Source organism: Scardinius erythrophthalmus, assembly GCF_964197995.2.
Source record: "Scardinius erythrophthalmus genome assembly, chromosome: 17".
NCBI lineage: Eukaryota > Metazoa > Chordata > Actinopteri > Cypriniformes > Leuciscidae > Scardinius > Scardinius erythrophthalmus.
Genome location: NC_138237.1, coordinates 4,517,339 through 4,535,523, shown reverse-complemented (window position 1 = coordinate 4,535,523; position 18,185 = coordinate 4,517,339). Strand labels below are relative to the sequence as shown.

Genomic DNA, 18,185 nt, shown 5'->3' with positions numbered 1-18,185 from the left:
ATAAAACAAGAATCAACATAAGCTTGGCTTCAGGAGATGGAGAACTGAGGGATTTGTGGAGATGATGGTGTTGTTATTACTCAACAGGAGAGTAAGGTGTTTTATTGAACAGATAAGCTGTCATAAGCATCTCTCTAACAGTAAGTTAGTTCACTGTAAAGCATTATCTGATGTGACCGACAGTAACTGAGCCTGAGATCCTTTAATCCAAACTGGTTATATTTCTTATGCCTAGTAGTGAATGTTTTAGGATAACCATATAATCCGCACAGAGCCAAAGCACAACCACAACAATGTTCTTCTGCAAAACACATGCAGTTTTTGACCAAAAGTTGCACAGTGTACCTTTAAATAATTAAGGAGAAATTAAGAAAAATACTTATATCAATCCAGTGCTAAATCACAGGTCCATCACAGTATAGTACGAGCTTACTGATGACATTTTAAACTGGAGTCAGAAGCCGCATTTCCATTACCCTTCAAATACGCCCAATGGAAACACGTCAATTTGCAAAAACTCCCATTTATCACAAAAAAGTTTCCACGCTCGCATGAGGTGCTTTTTCAGGCAATTCGAAAAAGAAATATTTCGCAAAACTGCAATGGAAACAGTTTTTGCGCATTTACAGGTCAGCTGACGTAGATGACGCAGTGTGTTTGGACAGAATACGAAACAGAGCTCTTTATTAAACTCATAAAAGACAGAATTACAGGAATACTGGATTCTAAACCTCAAAGAAATGCCACAATCAAGAGCTTCATATGTGCCGCTCTCAAGTATAAGGCTGTGTGTCCACCAAAGTGTTTTTTGACGCGGCTGGCGTATTTTTTCAATTGTTTTCAATGGGAGCGCCACATTTTTTAAACGCCATGAGCGTAACGAGGTGCTGAGGGTTTCTTTCACCCTGAGCGTTCGCCGTTTTTTACAGGTCGCCGAGCGTTGAAGAATGTTCAACTTTGGGTAAAACGCAGCGCTCATCACTGTCACTTTTTACCCAGCCGTCCAATCACAGTGGAGGAGGGGCGGGACTAATACCACACCGACCAACCGCCACATTCTGCTTGTACAACGTCAACAGACGACAACAAGCATATGGAACAAAATCATTTAAAACAAGAGCCAGAGAAAATACATTACATTGTATCGACATTTTAATATAGAATCAACACAGAAACAAAATATGTGTTAGATGAGATACTAGTATCATTTTCGCGGATATTCCGTATCATAACCAGCATGTCTCAACTGAAAAAAAGTTGCGAAACCGCTCTCAAGCGCCCATAGCTAGGCGTTTCATCAGAGCGTCTAGCGTTTTCAGCTAGAAAACGCTTTGGTTGACACACGGCCTAACGGTCTTTCCTTGCCATTAATGATTGGAAAACACACATACGTCTCCTTTGATTAATAATAATGGCTAGTGGAGTGGCTGGGATACATAAACCTACCAATGTCCATTGCCGTGATTTTTGGAATGATTATCGCGAGAGGAAAAAAATCAAGTTTTAGTCGCATAACATTGGTTAATGGAAACACTGTCATTTCGCAATAGTTTTTTTGACGACATTTAGAAGAAAAGAAAAAAAAAACGCAAAAGATTTGCGCAAATCTGTAATGGAAACACACCTAGTGTTATAATAGCATTAGTTTAGCAACTGTTGTTGATTTTATTAATAGTTAATTACTCTGGCATTTATTAATAACTCTGGCTGAAGTAATAAATAAACAGCTCTCAATCGTGATCATCCACATAAAAGAAGAGAAAAAAGACCAGATGAACATGGATCATGGAAACACAGTCTGAAACCAGCATGAACATTTCTCCTCATTTAGAGCAAACGTACATCGTATTCCCACTACTCTTCTGCATGTTTGACCCTTTTCCCACATCAAATAAGAAGGACAGACGTCCACGTGCATCAAGAAACCTGCACGTTTTCATCAAAAGATCAACGTTTGATGATATAAGTAGCGTGAAACTTAGCGAGTGTTAATTCTGAACCCTGTATACAAATAAAACAACATCAGTGAAACCTCCAATAACACACACTCACTCACACACACACGTGAAACATGCTAACATTAGCCTCTGTCGCTGCTCAATTATGGCAGCCATTACAGTGGCACATCTTACAGCGCCACACTTGACAATATCCAAACAAGTCAGGCGTTTTAATTAAAAGTTCTGTGTTTCCGCGAGCTCGTCACCTGCCGTGTTAATTACACACACTGTGCTGCTCTTATGCCTTTATTTTCAGACGGATAATTACACTTTTTTTGAGTCTCTTCACCTTCAGGTGCGAGGAGAAAACAAGGTGTGCTGTTCCCACCCCTGCACGGAAAACCACGGGATTCGTTAAGGACAAGACCACTCGTTAACACACACACACACACACGCTCAGAGGAGGGTCTTTCAGAGATCGAGACGCGTAATGGAGTCAGTCGTTTAGGTACCAACTTTGTCTCAGATGTTTCTCCTAAAACTTGTCACTGATGATCATGAGCTTCGTTAAGGGAAAGAGTTAAATGCGGTTGCTTAGAAGTTGCTCTTTCATAACGTAGGATACTTAGATGAGACTTTACTGAGAATCATCTTAAGTATTTCAGTTGTGTCGGATATTTCTACTAAAGTTATCAGTGGCTACGTTTAAATGGACAACTTTTGTTTCAATGGGACTGAACTCATTCCGATTGATGAAACCGAATGTAGTGTTTACATGAACGCTAATCATGTGTTCGGGTTGATGTGTGTGTGTTTATGTGTCACAAGTTTCAAATCGGGATTGATATTTTGCCATGCGCTCACTGCACGAATATACAGAGTTTCCTGATGTTTGCACATCATAACCGTTCTCCTACATTGGTTCTTTATTTGTTTCAAACAGCAGACTTAATATTTATCCATTTCTGGTCATAATTTGGGGGCAGTGAGCGTCTGAACCGTTGTGCCGCTGCTTATATTGATCACGCAGTAAAAAAATGTCAGTCGTGTGTGGATGAGCGTCCGGAACTGGTCGTTGTCCTGCTCCACTTCACAGTGAAAGGAGGATTACAGGATGATAAGACACTCCTTTATACGACACTTCATTCAACAGGAACAACAGCTCGTTCCCTCGTCATTACGCTATTTCTACGGCATTACACATGTGCAGGCCTTTCAGTTTCGGTTTTCAGTCCGATCAAGTGTTTACATGTTCTCTCGATCGGATTAGAAAAGGAATGAACCTCTTTCATCCGATCGAAATTTCATTCGGATCGAGCTCAATTGGACCGATTAAGGCGTTTACATGAAGGCTTTTGAGTCCGATTGAGCCGTCAAGCCGATTATTTGGTTGCATGTGAACGTAGCGAATGACAATCACGAGCTTCATTGAGGGAAAGAGTTAATTTAATAAAATGTTATAGCTCAGAAGTTGCTCTTTCATAACTAATGAGACTTAAATGAGACATGATTCACAATCACATTACAGTAAATCACATTAAGTAATTTACTTAAGCCCTATTCGGACGGGATTAACTTTTCAAGGGTAGATGGAGTAATGTAATTTACTAATATTTCCACTAAAATGAGCATCATTGGACACTTTTATACAAATGATGCTAATATAATATGGAGGTTAACCAATCAAAGCTCTCAAAAAAACAATACGACTCTCTTTCTTAAGCCCTATTTGGACGGGATTAACTTTACAAGGGTAGTGGAGTGTAATTTTACCACAGGACGTCTGTAATATTAATGGCCAATTCGCACGGGATAAGAGATCTCAGTAAAACTAGCAGAAGTGGGAGAGTAACTCTATTTACACACCGCCGTCACTCCTGTCGTCATGTGTGTGTTACGCTGCTCACGTGCGCAAACACATATAACCTATATTTATATATATAAAACAGTTATGTCCGGTCGGACGATGTATTAATGAACTTCAGATTGGATTGTGTTGGTAATAGGCTCTTATCTAACGCTAAAAGATGTTTCGTGCCTCTAACAAGTGCTTTCGATCTTCTTTCTGATCTGAATGGAAAGAAGATCGAGTTTCGAAAAACACTTAAGTTTTGCCACAGACTCGTCCCAGAGACTGAATGCGTTATCAAGCGTCTCCATACTCCATCCAAAACTACTTTTAAACAGGAAATGACGGAATATTTACCTACATATTTACAGCGGGTCTATTCGTAAGGGATTAGCATCACCTGAGGTCATTTTTATGGACCTTTTTACTGAAGGTAAAAGTCGCCGTAATCTTTCCTGACATCGTCCGTCATGATCACTGAGATGCACATTCGGACGGGACTAAAATCACAGAGAAGCTCTGGTAATTATTACTGTACCCCTCCTGTCTATGTTAAACTAGTCCTGTCAGAATAGGGCTTGAGTCTCAGATGTTTCTCCTTAGGTGGGGAAATAGAAAGACTAAAATGAGTCAACAAGCTCTAAAATGATCGAGTGGAGCAGCTCAGATCATTTGATGAGAAATTAGTTCATATTGAGATCTCTGAATTTGGATTGCAAATCTGAGCACAGCGTGAGACTCTAGAGGAGACACACATGAGATTACCGGGGTCTTTTTCCCGGGAAAAACACTGAGATTTCAGCAGTCATCTCCAATCTGTTCTCACTGCTGTTTAGGAGAAACATTTGAGACATAAAAGAGACTGAATCTGTCATTTTTCTTTGGCAGCATGGGAGTGATCTCCATGGGTTAATCATGGGAACATTCAGGAACCTGTTTGAAAAGGGCAGGGCGATCATTGTGAACGGCCGTGTAAGATCAGCACAGAGCGATGGGTGTTCATTACCCACAATGCACTTTGGTCCCATTGTTGTTTCATGAGGGTGTTAAATCACTCGTGGACAGTGCTGTATTTAGTTGGTACACTTCAAGTCTTTCATTACAACTACGGACAGAATGGGATCAGAAATGACAGTCAAGCTCAGGCATACAAATAAAACAATAACATTCAATTACAGGGATGTGAACGGACTGAACTGGATCGCTGGACCGCATTAACCGAAGCCGACAGATGAAGGTGGACTGTGTTACCATCACAGGACAAAACTGCACCAGATTAGATCAACCTGGACTCGACTATCTGAACTAAACGAGACTCCATAAATAGATAAACCACAACGACCGAATCTAACATTAACTGAAGGTGAAACGCAGCCTGCGTTCGACTCAGGAGACCAGAACACAAAAACAGGAAGTAGCTCTTCCTGCACTTCCTTACACACATCAGCGTCTCTGTCCAAAACAACTTGATCGGCCTTCAAAATCAACCTGTTTATCACACGCTTGGCATCAACATCCCCGTTATCTCCTTTAATTCTACTTATGTTTCTGTTGAAGGGTTTTTTACTTCGGCTGGGTTTTTCTGGGAGGCTAAAACATCAAAATACTCTGCAAAATAAACACAAAATAATATAAAAACACAGAAATATGATAATAATAATTCTTAAATCAGTATTTTTGTATTGTTTTACAGTAAGGGATTCATGTAGATCCTTACATAATACGTTTATTTCACACAATTTATATAAGATTGTATTCAGAAAATGTATTTTATGTATATTAGATTTAAGCTTAAAACAAGAAAAACAAAATACATTTTGGGACAACAAGATTTTCAATAAAAAAAAATGGTAAATAATAAATATAATAAATAATAAAAAAGTAAATGGAAATTTTACCTTATTTAAGGATGTTAAATAATAATAATAATAAATAATGATTAATATATCTACCCTGTTTAGGGATATTAAATAATACTAAATAACAATAAAACATAATGAATAATAAATCTACTTTGTTTAAGGATGTTAAATAATAAATAAAGATAAAAAAAATAGTAAAATCTACATTGTTAAAGAATGTCAAATAATAATAAATAATAATGATTAATATATCTACCCTGTTTAAGGATGTTAAATAATAATAATAATAATAATACAGTACATAGTAAATCTACTTTGTTTAAAGATGTTTAATTGAAAAAGATTATTTTAAATGCACATATTTATTATTTAGAAACAATTGCAGAGAACCATGCACTGTATACAGTCAGCATGAATCTTATGTAATGTGGAGGAAAAAAAATAATATAGGGCAGGATTTGATTTTATATTTTTGGGAATTGATTGGATCATAAAAATTTTCAAACTTAAATGGATTCAGATGAAAAATAATACAGGCATCTATAGTCGAGTCGAGTCTAGTCTAGTCTAGTCTAGTCTAGTCTAGTCTAGTCTAGTCAAGTCTAGTCTAATCTAATCTAGTCTAGTCTAGTCAAGTCTAGTCTAATCTAGTCTAGTCTTCTAGTCAAGTCTAGTCTAGTCAAGTCAAGTCTAGTCTAGTCTTCTAGTTAAGTCAAGTCAAGTCGAGTCTAGTCTAGTCTAGTCTTCTAGTCAAGTCTAGTCTAGTCTAGTCTTCTAGTCAAGTCTAATCTAGTCTAGTCTAGTCAAGTCAAGTCTAGTCTAGTCTAGTCTTCTAGTTAAGTCGAGTCTAGTCATATCAAGTCGAGTCTAGTCTAGTCTAGTCTAGTCTTCTAGTCAAGTCGAGTCTAGTCTAGTCTAGTCTAGTCTTCTAGTCAAGTCTAGTCTAGTCTAGTCTTCTAGTCAAGTCAAGTCTAGTCTAGTCTAGTCTAGTCCAGTCTAGTCTTCTAGTTAAGTCGAGTCTAGTCATATCAAGTCGAGTCTAGTCTAGTCTTCTAGTCAAGTCTAGTCTAGTCTAGTCTAATCTAGTCTTCTAGTCAAGTCTAGTCTAGTCTAGTCTAGTCTAGTCTAGTCTAGTCTTCTAGTTAAGTCTAGTCTAGTCAAGTCGAGTCTAGTCTAGTCTAGTCTAGTCTTCTAGTCAAGTCAAGTCGAGTCTAGTCAGTCTAGTCAAGTCACCTTCATTTATACAGCGCTTTTTACAATATAGATTGTTTCGAAGCAGCTTTACAGTGGCAATAGGAAATTACAGTAACAGAGATTGTTTAGGCTTTACAGCAGATCTAGAATAAAGTTATTGCCCAGCTAAAGTTAGTTTTGATTGATTCACTTCCATTGCAAAGATCATTAGTTATTAGCTTAGGGGCCGCTAACACGACACCGTTCTAACAGAAAACCCTAATGCGAAAAAGTTCATAGCGACAGAGTCGGCCGCATCTGGGCCGTGTGGAATCCACATGTAGCGGATGTGAGCCGGATCTGGGCCGGACCATGTTGCTGTCTGGGATAATGACATCCCATGGAAAGGAAAGTGGTTTCAGAGGCGGTTTAACATGTTATTTTCTTCCTAATAACGTACTGATGATCATTCACAGTGAGACCAGGAACATGATTTTTGATTTCATAAGCCGCACCACCGTCTCCCTGCGTGACGTAAACGCTAATCAACATGCAGAGAGTGTTGCGTCTGCACCCTTCCTCAGCGGTTCGAGCACAAACGGGTTTAAGAGCCGCGTTTCCAGGTCAAACCAACAGTGTGTGAGAGCCCAGACCGGCCTTATCAAAGCAGCGCACAGATAAAGAGCAAGAAACATATTCACAAACACAGACACTTAATCACAAAGGAAGTGGGCTACAGGACACAACAATGTCAGCACAGAGAGGACCAGCCAACGGCATGGTGGGAAACGAACTCTGCCGACGTAACTTTGGAGGACACGACCAGCTTTTAGCTTGCTTTTCTGGAGGACGAGAGGAGCTATTGTGCCGTGAGGGGACGATCTGTCCAGATTATGATGCTCAAATGACTCACTTTTACCACGGAATTGATTTGAACCTTTATAAAGGCTTTCTTTTTCAAATCTGTTTATCAGAAATATTATTACCGAATGAAATATGACCGAAAATATGGAACAATTACGATTTTGAAAGAGCTCTGCTCACCAGGGCTGCATTTCTTGGATCAAAATAGTGAAATATTATTACGATTTAAAATCATGTTTTCTATGTGAATATATAGTAACGTGTAATTTATTCCTGTGATCAAAGCATCATTACTCCAGTCTTCAGTGTCACATGATACTTCACAAATCATTCTGATATGATGAATTGAAACATTTCTGATTATTATAACGCTGACTATATATAAAAATGATTGATTCCAAACATTTGACCAGTAGTGTATAATCTAGAATATTATGAAATACATCAAAATCACTATGTGGCTTTTTTCTTTAGTTTTTTTTTTTTTGGTTCCCCATTTTAAATATCTAGGGCATTTTCAGCGCTTTCGGAGCCATTTTTGGGCATTCAGTGAATTTGGGACAGATGGTGTAAAACGCAGTCAGAGGCCAGAGAATCTGAACAAAAGGAGCAGGAACTGAAGATGCTCTTGATCAAGACTGATTTTCTACATAAAGTAGAGATGTTTCAGCGTGTGTGTTTGGTCTATTGACATCAGTACGGCACAAGAGGAAGGTCATCTCAGGATTCACACACTGTTCTGCACAAACACTGAACTAAACTCAACAAGACTCTCCGACACCACAGCGCTGACGTAACGCTGGCGTTTGGCAGCTTTTCTCCAGTGACGTCTCTAGACATCAGCTAATAATAGAGCAGAAGCTTTCTTAGCATTGATGCTACTACAGCGACCAAATCATAAAGTCAGGGGTGTTTCATAATTTCATGTGCATTCAAAGTTTAGAGGATATGACTGCATGAAGATTCATTCATACAGATTTACTGTCACAACGTCAAAGTGTGTTTATTGTTTATCTAACAATGATGAAAATTTAAAATTCAGCAAAAGCCATAATAAGTTTTCCATAAGCAAAGAATTGAAGAGAACATGATAATTCATACATGAAACAATGTAGTGACTTTTATCCTGATTCTGAGGATTGTCAATGCCAAGCTTTATAATATATAATTTTTTATAATTTATTTATTTTTAAGGATCATTATATGAATATGAGCATTAAAATATATAATTACATATGTATATTACATAACAATTAATTATTATTTTTTATTAATAATTACATACATTATATATGTATATATACATACATAATCTATCTATCTATCTATCTATCTATCTATCTATCTATCTATCTATCTATCTATCTATCTATCTATCTATCTATATAAAAATGCTCATATTCATGTAATGTGCATATATATATATAGCCTAATGTTTATTTATTTTTAAGATTCATTATATTATTAAGAGCGTTAAAATTATAATTATATGTATTTTACATAATAAAAATTAATAATAATTGTTTATAGTAATAATTACGCACACCCACATTTTGAGCCTTGAAACACACCTCTAAAGGTAGATAAACATGTACAATATCTGAAGGCTAAAACAACAAACGTCAGTACTCTATATGACTCAAGTCTTCTGATATGATGCTGTGAGTGAAGGACAGACCCAAATATAAGCCACTATTCATTGAAAATCATCTCCTCCATTCATAAACACACTGACGATCAAACCTGCCGGGTTCAACATGAGAACGGATGAGACGTAAAGCTATCGCACGGAATATGGAGCCATTTCACCCGGAATAATAGCGTAGCACTGGGAAAAGTCAGGAAGAGTTGCTGGAGTGACATTATTTTTAGAGTCAACCCCACCGAGTCAGAGGCCTGGAAACCTGCCTATTACACGCAGCCTCATTATTAGCATTAGATAGCACATTGTAGCACTAATATTGCTATTACAAGCTAAAACGCTCATTAATTCCTAATCTCAAGCACAATTAAAGGGTTTGATATTCCTCCGCATGTCTCCCTCTCTCCGCCTCGGCTCTTTTCTGCGCCGCTAAGAGAAAGACAAAGACTCTCGGAGAGGTGCTGGATAGTGGGAGGAGAGATCTTCTTCTCTCGCTTCATCTCTGCGCTTAATGCAATCGCTGGCGTTTGACTGACAGGCATAACCAAAACAGAGCGATGCAAATAGCAGCGGCTTTTTTTTCCTTCTTCCACGCGTTATTAAAATAACCCCACTTTTCAACGTGGCTTAATAAGCCACGGCTGTTACCAGAACAAACGCGCGGGCCTATCAGCCGTTAGCCGAATCCTCTCAGACGCCAGAGACTGGCACGGGAAACGGGCACGCTTCAAAACCGAGAGATAATGCATAAATTTAGCGCCGTGCCCACACGTTCTCATGAGTTGCGTGTTATTTATTTCATTTATTCTCGTTTTTTCCTCAACGATTCACACTTTATGAAACATTTCCGAGTGATTGGAAGCCAAATGCATGGCAAGTCGCATGGCAACAGACTCGCCGTAGTTTTGAGACCCCCCCCCCCACCTCCGTCCTTCTGCCCGACTTTCCAACGGAGGGAAACTGCGGCACAATCCGGGCGAGAGCGCAGGAACCGAGGGGCAAAGAAGGGGGAAGGGGGCGGCATGCAAATTATCCAACCCTAAACAACACTCAAGTCTGAGGAAAACAATAGCAGCCATTGACGACATGAAGACACACTGGGCCACGACACACACTCTCAGTCCTCCATCTGTGCTGCACATCACGGCATCAGTGCTGGAGACCAAACACACATGCATGCCGTGGAAAACGCGTGCGCAGGAATGAGCAGTGCATTCCATATGTTGCACGGGTTTCCGTCGCTCTTCTTCCTGAATCCCCCTCCGGGGTCAAGGTCATTTATTTTTTGTCACTTCTAATTATTTATTTATTTGCCGGCGCTTTTTTTCCCCCTGCAGGAAACATTCATCAGAGACGGGATTAAAATCAGCTCACTGCAAACCTCCGACGTAATAAAATGTCATGTTTTATAAAACACGCACTTTAACAATACAGATCTCTGTGGTCCACAAACCCTGCAGGTGTGTGTCGCGCGAGTGTGTGTGTGTGACGAACGCCATCGCGCCACAACAATCAAAACTCACATCGCAAAATTCTCACTGCATGTGAACTGTGACTTGCATGTGTCTCACACACATAAACACACACACCTGAAGAAGTCTGCCAGGTCAAAGTCACAAATATCTCCCCACACACACACACACAGTCGTGACACAACAATCAAACTCAGATCTCAGAGCAAGACACAAAATTCTCTCAGCATGTGAACTCTGACTTGCATGTCTCACACACACACTGTTGTGACACAACAATCAAACTCACATCTTGAAGCAAAACGCAAAATTCTCACAGCACGTGAACTGTGACTTGCATGTCTCTCTCTCTCTCACACACACACACACCTAAAGAAGAAGTTTGCCAGGTCAAAGTCACTAATATCTCCCCCACACACACACACACACACACAGTAACACGCTGCATATTCAAACCAAGCTCATAATCACTCTGTGACAGCGACAGAGGCCGTTCCACACCTCAGAACACACACACACACACTTGTGTTTCACATGACATACTTGAGCCGGAGAAATGTCCACTTCCCAGAGACGTCGGCCCGTTGTTCTTCCCGCCGCTGACAGGAGGGGAAAACATCTACAAAACAACCATGACAACACATTAAAAACTTCCACAAACCGGCCCTGAATGAGAGAATATTAAAACACACACTGGTTAATATCACAGTTCAGTCTGAGCTCAACATTATGCACTGTTTGACATCAGAAATGCATGCATAATCTTACTGTTAATTTGATGAATAATATAACCCTCTAATGCGGATGCAAAATCAAAACCAAGCCAAATTTCACATGAGCACATAAACTAGCCGGAGCGCCAGTTCAGCCCTCCACTGTCTGTCTGTCGGACAGCTGGGATATTTGTGGAACTGTGGCTTCATGAAAACACATTTCCTGAGTGAAAACTTCCCAAAAGCATTTCTCACAGGATGCACATTTAGCCCTTTTTTTTTTTTTTTTTGTAAATCTTTTTCTTTTTTTTACTTTTGACACTGAACCAGATTGAAGACATCATCAGTCCACTAGAATCAACTCTAATCTCACAATCATCAAGGAATGCTAATGGGATTTCTTTCAGCATTTGGAAGAAATCCTAATGGGATCAAACAAGAATCCTGTAAGATTTTTTTTCTGTCTTTAGAATTTCATTTCGAGTAGAACTGCATTTGATCCCATTAGAATACAATCACGAGAAATTCCATTAGAATTCCTTAAGGATTTTTTTAAAGGGTCAACACAACATACATAAGACTATATATTAAAGAAAAGGAAAAAAAAAACACAAGAAAAGACTGAATAAAGTGGGATATACTACCATTGATGTGGGGAACATTTTCAAATCGCTGTTTCGCATCTATAAGACAACAGAATTACTAATGCAACATCACATCTATCAAATCCACATAAGCTTTTGCAACTTTCTTTCAGATTTCAAATGCAATTACGCGGCACAGTCAGTGCGCAAAAAAGTCATCTTACAACACTTCTACACAAACATCTGCGCACAGAAACACAATGAAATGTGACAAAACCAAACAAAGTGTGATCATTGACCTGCAGCATGGAGACGTAAAGTCACTTACCGCGCTGAAATCCAGCAAATCGCTCAGTTCTTTATCCGTCCCTAACGCGGCCATTCTCTGATGATGATGATGGTGATGATGATGGTGATGATGCATTTTTAGAAATATCACATAAACCTAAAAACATGGAAACAGATCGCAATGAGAAAACACCCGATCAGGAGGAGCGTGTCTGATCTTCAGAAACACACACGCGCGCGCACGCGCTCGCGCTCTATCTCTCTCGCACACACACACATACACACACACACACGGACCCACGGCACGATCGAGCCCCAAAAAATCCACTCTGCGTGAAAAAGAGACTGTGGATCAGAGGATCATTCTTCCACCAGGTGAGGTGGACGCGCAGGTGTCCGGTAACGCGATCACACATTCAAGATGAAGAAACTCTCTCCAAGTGTCCCTCCGGCGCGCGGCTTCAGCAATCCGAATCAACACAGCCGATCAATAACTGAGTGAGATCGGGGATTAAACTAACACTCGGGTGGTGTTTCGTGAGGCTCGTGGAGTGTTTTATTGACAGGACGGACGGTGAAGTCTATCGTTCAGCTCGTCTACTGCAGGAGCGCTTCATTCAGACGAACACACTCCGGAATACCGCGCGGAAAAGCACAACTTTCACTCACACAACCTCGTATTAAACGCTTCACCGTCTGATCGAGAGCGCGAAGGCGTCGGTTCGACTTTTAACAATTATTTCATATTTGTGCGCGCGTCCTAGAGCACGAACGACCGCGGAAAGGACCAACTTTGGGTCACGTGAATTTGTATTTAAATATATTTATGAAAAATAAAATAAAAAAATGTTTAAGTGAATCTGTGGATGTTTCAACTAATAATAAGAATAAACAAATAGGTCAGCACAATATTCATATCAATTTGTTAAAGAAAAGACAAAAAACAAAACAATTTCAATATTGCTGTTTCACATTTATAAGACCACATAATTGCTAATCCAACATCAAATTCTTTCTGATGATGATTTCTAAAGCAAAAAAAATTAATTAAATTAATTCAATGTTACCCTTCAAGGCCCGTTCACACCAAGAACGATAACTAAAAAGTTAACTATAACTATAACTATATTAGCGCTCGTGCTCTTTAAAGCTGATGGATTCTGATTGGCTGTCAATGTTTTTATTGTTCATTAGCTGGGGAACAAAATACATCTGAAAGCTACTGTACTATATAATTTCTCTGTGCCGTCATAGTTGTGTTGTGGGCTGTTATTCTTGTATAGTTATAGAACTATATCTTTATTTTTCTCATCCTTGAAAATGCTGGGTTGTTTCAACCCATGTTTGGGTCAAATATGGACAAACCATTGGTTTAAATTTGGTTGAGTTTGTCCATATTTGACCCAAACATGGATTAAAACAACCCAGCATTTTTTTTTTGAGTGTGTGACTGACCTTAAAGGGACAGTTCACCCAAAAATAAAAATTCTGTCATCATTTACTACTCACCTTAAAGTTGTTCAAAACCTGTATGAATTTCTTTCTTTTTCAGCTGATCACAAATGAAGATATTTTGAAGAATTTGGTCCCCATTGACTTCCATAGTATAGAAAAAACCTCAATGGTGCCCAACTTGAGGCCGAGTAAATGATGACAGGATTTTCATTTTTGGGTGAACTATCCCTTTAAGATTCAGCCCCTCACACATATCCTTCTCTAACCCCTGTAACACACGCATTCTGCTAATATTCCAGTAAAATGTGTTTGTTAACATGACTTTAGCTGATATTTTCTCCTCAAACGCTTAGCAAAAACCACGGCAGCACTTTCCCCAAACACCTGCGACTTCATCTGTCAAACACATCAACGAAAACTCATGCAGTTTCATTGAAATTGTGGCTCAAAGTTTGTTCGGTGTGTTAATTTTCGAAAGCTAACAGGAAAAACCTGATGATAAATATCACTGTGATCAGAATCGCATCTGGATCGTCATGAGTTTAACTGATCCATTAATGTCATCTGTGTTTTCAATGCATGGTTATGGCTGTCATAGGAAGTATTTAATATGGTTGTATTGGTGGACCACACACACACACACACACACACACACACACGGGCCTCATGTGTGTCTCTTTAAGAGGTCTGATGTGTGTTGTTTCACACACCTGCACCCAAACCTTCCTGTGAACCACCGATCACAGAAATATCAGCACACACATATCCGCCAGAACGAGTCTCGAGGAAAGAGGTTTCCAGGCCGATCCTGCATCTGTCATCTTCAGAAGACTAAGAGCACAGATCACCTATAAAACCATTCCCTGGTTACGAAACGCTCATCCAAGAACGCGTTTTAAACCACTGATGCTGTTCAGGTGAGTCAGGAAACTGATTTGAATGAGCCAATCATCCTGAGGACAGAAACGCATCACTTCCTGTTTGGCTGCAGCGCCTCCTGGTGGATCTGAGGATCTTTAAGATGTAGCTAAAGTCCTAAAGTGACTCAATATAAGTGTCACAGGGTCTTCTTCACGGACAGATTTCTTTAGTGTTTTACTGGCGAACGCTCAAAATCGCTTGGCAATTTCTGTGCAGCAGAATCTGACCAACACGAGACCTAAATCTGACGCATTCTGGAAGAAAAAAAAAATTGGCATGCCAATATTGCTAATGTAAAAATATAAGTGTAATTCAAAAGTTAATAGCAAAAAAAGAAAATGTGTCCTGTTGGGGCGCTTACGAGTTAAACCCTGCTGTCAGAGGATGTGACTGAATCAGAACGCTTATTAATACACATTTGAGAGATTCTGAGGACGTAAACTTAAAGAAATATGAAAAATAAAATCTAATTGGCTCTTAACGTTCATGTACAAAATTATTCAACCCCCAAGAGTTCAATTTTGTGCAGAATATATGTTTAAGAATATTTTATTACATTATATTATAGTAGATGTTTTACTATAGAGTCAGATTTTTAGAGGTTCTTAAAAGAATTAAAATGTTGTTGTTTTTTGCAATTGTTTATAAGTCGAGTGTGACTGAACAAATCAAAATTAAACAGAAATTTTATTAATAAAATAAAATAAATTATCTTGTTGGAGTACCAAAATATTTTAGAGGCAGATCCAGAAATTAGAAATATATTAAATAAATAAGTAAATAATTGCATATATTTGCATATATATATATATATATAAAAAACAGAGCTTTTTTTCAGTAATTTTATGATTTTTGCAGTTATTCAGAGGCCTGTAAACCACAGTAGTCGAAACAAGTTTTTCAGACTGCAGCATTAATAACTCCGCCATAAGCAGAGAAACATAAGCACAGGCTTCACATGTGATCGCAGCTGTGGAAACAGAGAGCTGTGTGTGAAACGTCACACAGATTCATGCAACAACACCGCAGTAATCAATACCGGCATCAGTCTGGGGTTACCAGCCGAGGATTCAGTCGGTCCTCTGTGCAAACTCAGCTCAGAAATACACTTGCTCTGCGCACTTACATATCAACCGGGCCGAGTGTGTCCAAACGGGATCTCATGCCTGTTGCACAATAAATGCAAAAAATACCGTATAATAATTCACAGTGTTTATTTCAGTTATTCTCCAGATTTTCAGTTAGTCCAATTGCATTTTTATTTATTTAGTTACTATATAAAACACCGTGCATCAAAACTACTAATCAAACTATACAGTATTTTGGTGTAAATTCACCAGTCAGACAGTCAAATTAAGCAAACAAAACTAAAAATAGAATAATCTAGACGTAAACTTCATGTGAGAGGAATATCATTAATGAATAACGTCTTAAATTGAGTTCTGTTTCTCATTTGCCTTCATAATATGATGTTTTGTTTAGAGCCTGAAAATATGCACAAGTTCCTCCTGAGGAGAACGAGATTAATGCACAAGTCTATTTCTGAAGCACACAATGCTAACATGTCTTAATACTGACACAATGAGGATACACACTAAGCCTTTAAGCCTGAGACTCTCCACGTCTCCAGAACGCAGATTTGAGATTGCACTTTATTATCTGTGCTTGACATGTAGATCTACACATCCAAGTGTTTGGACATCATTCGCAATCATTCTTCAGATCTAGCGTTTGGATATCATTCGCAGTTAGTGATTTGGACGGGAAGGGATTGACCACAAGCGTCAGAGATCACATGACGAGCATCACACTCATCCGTGCTTGTGTTGAGCTCAGAGATTGTGATGAGAGATGTTTGAGATCATGGAGACGTGCTTCTCCGTCTGACACAGAAGACACGTGTTACTCTGGAGAAAACGTCTGAGCCTGATTCTCCATGTGTTCTACATTTATTCTCATTCAAGTATTTGTCAATTATATTCATATACTTGATACATATATTCTTACTATTACATATTATATTCTTTATATTCATAAAGTCATACATATTTATGGTATTAATACATTTGAATATTTATTAAAATAGTATATATCTTAAAAAATATATATTATATTAATTATATGATATATCAAAATACATATATTTTGTTTAAATATAGTATCATATATTTTAATATCCATAAATATTTTAATATCCATACATTTATATATATATATCTTCACTGTATATATAAAAAAATATATTTTAAATATATAATAATTGTGTTTTAATATATATATATATATATATATATATATATATATATATATATATAACATATATACTTTAAATTTATATATTAATATTTTTTCACTGTGCAGTAATTTCTGTAAGGTTTGAAATGATGGTTCCTACGATTGAAAAAAAGGTGAATTTTTAGTAATTTCAGAGTAAAAATATTGATATTTATAAAAAATGATTTGTTTGTTGAATACTACCATATATATATATACATATACATATATATACTATATATATATATACCGTATATATTTTAATTTATAAGAGATTCTATGGGAAAGCAGGGAAGAATGTGAGTGAGCTTTTCAGGAGAAAGGACGTTCTGTCCCAAAAGTCAGCTTGTGAAAACAGTGAGAAAGGGAGTCTGAAGGAGCAGCAAGTGCATTTAGTTTGAATTCCTCTGGTTTTCCAGCTCGTAGGGGAGAGAATGAGTCGTAGTCAGGAATGATGACATAAACATCCAGCTTTTCCTTCAGAAAACACAACATTTGCCAAACACCTGCGGCCTCCGTCTGAGGGCCAGTCTACGCTCTCATTCTCTTTGATTCTCTTCATTTAGAGACGGAGTTACAGCACATTCCTCCCGACAGAATCTCCTCCTAAACATTCCCATCCCGACCTCCCGGATAACTGTCCTGTTCCCTCCCGAACCCCAGCTGGGGCATCTTCAGCTTCGGCAATTAAAACAATGTGTCTAACAGACCAATCGACACACAACCTTTCCACCGCCCACCAACCTCTGTGTGTGTGTGTGTGTGTCGGAGTTTATCCCAGAAATGTGTTATTGGACGCTGAATGCCAAGCAGATGGTACTGCGGTTGGTACAGGTGCCACAGGCTTTGGAAAAGGGAAAAAATCCTGCCAGAGTTCAAGTCCAGGGCACATCCGTCCCGGGAAAAAAGAAAGAAGCAAAAACAGGTTTGTCCAAATGAAAAGGTTTGCAGAGCGAAATGAAACTAATGCCTCATTTAAGACTCAAAGGCCAGAGTTGAAAGCTGCTTACTAAAATACTGTATAAGCTATTGTGTAAGCTGACATCAACACTGCTTTCCTGTCGCTGACAGTGGCCTATTTCACTGCGCACACTGAACAATAACAACAGCACACAAACATCATGCATGTACAACGCAAACACTCTTAA

General features: G+C 38.5%; 1 protein-coding gene across 1 annotated transcript in view; it reads right to left on the bottom strand.

Annotated features, from left to right (window-relative positions):
* Nucleotides 1–12,554, bottom strand: part of tcf4 (transcription factor 4) — a gene marked incomplete at its 5' end in the record, with an annotated part of 189,241 nt that extends 176,687 nt beyond the window's left edge. Inside the window, 4 exon segments of the mRNA XM_081389990.1 lie at nt 11,346–11,421; nt 12,160–12,198; nt 12,428–12,532; nt 12,534–12,554. Of these exon segments, the coding sequence (XP_081246116.1) occupies nt 11,346–11,421; nt 12,160–12,198; nt 12,428–12,532; nt 12,534–12,554 (241 nt within the window).
* Between the last annotated feature and the right edge of the window lie 5,631 nt (nt 12,555–18,185).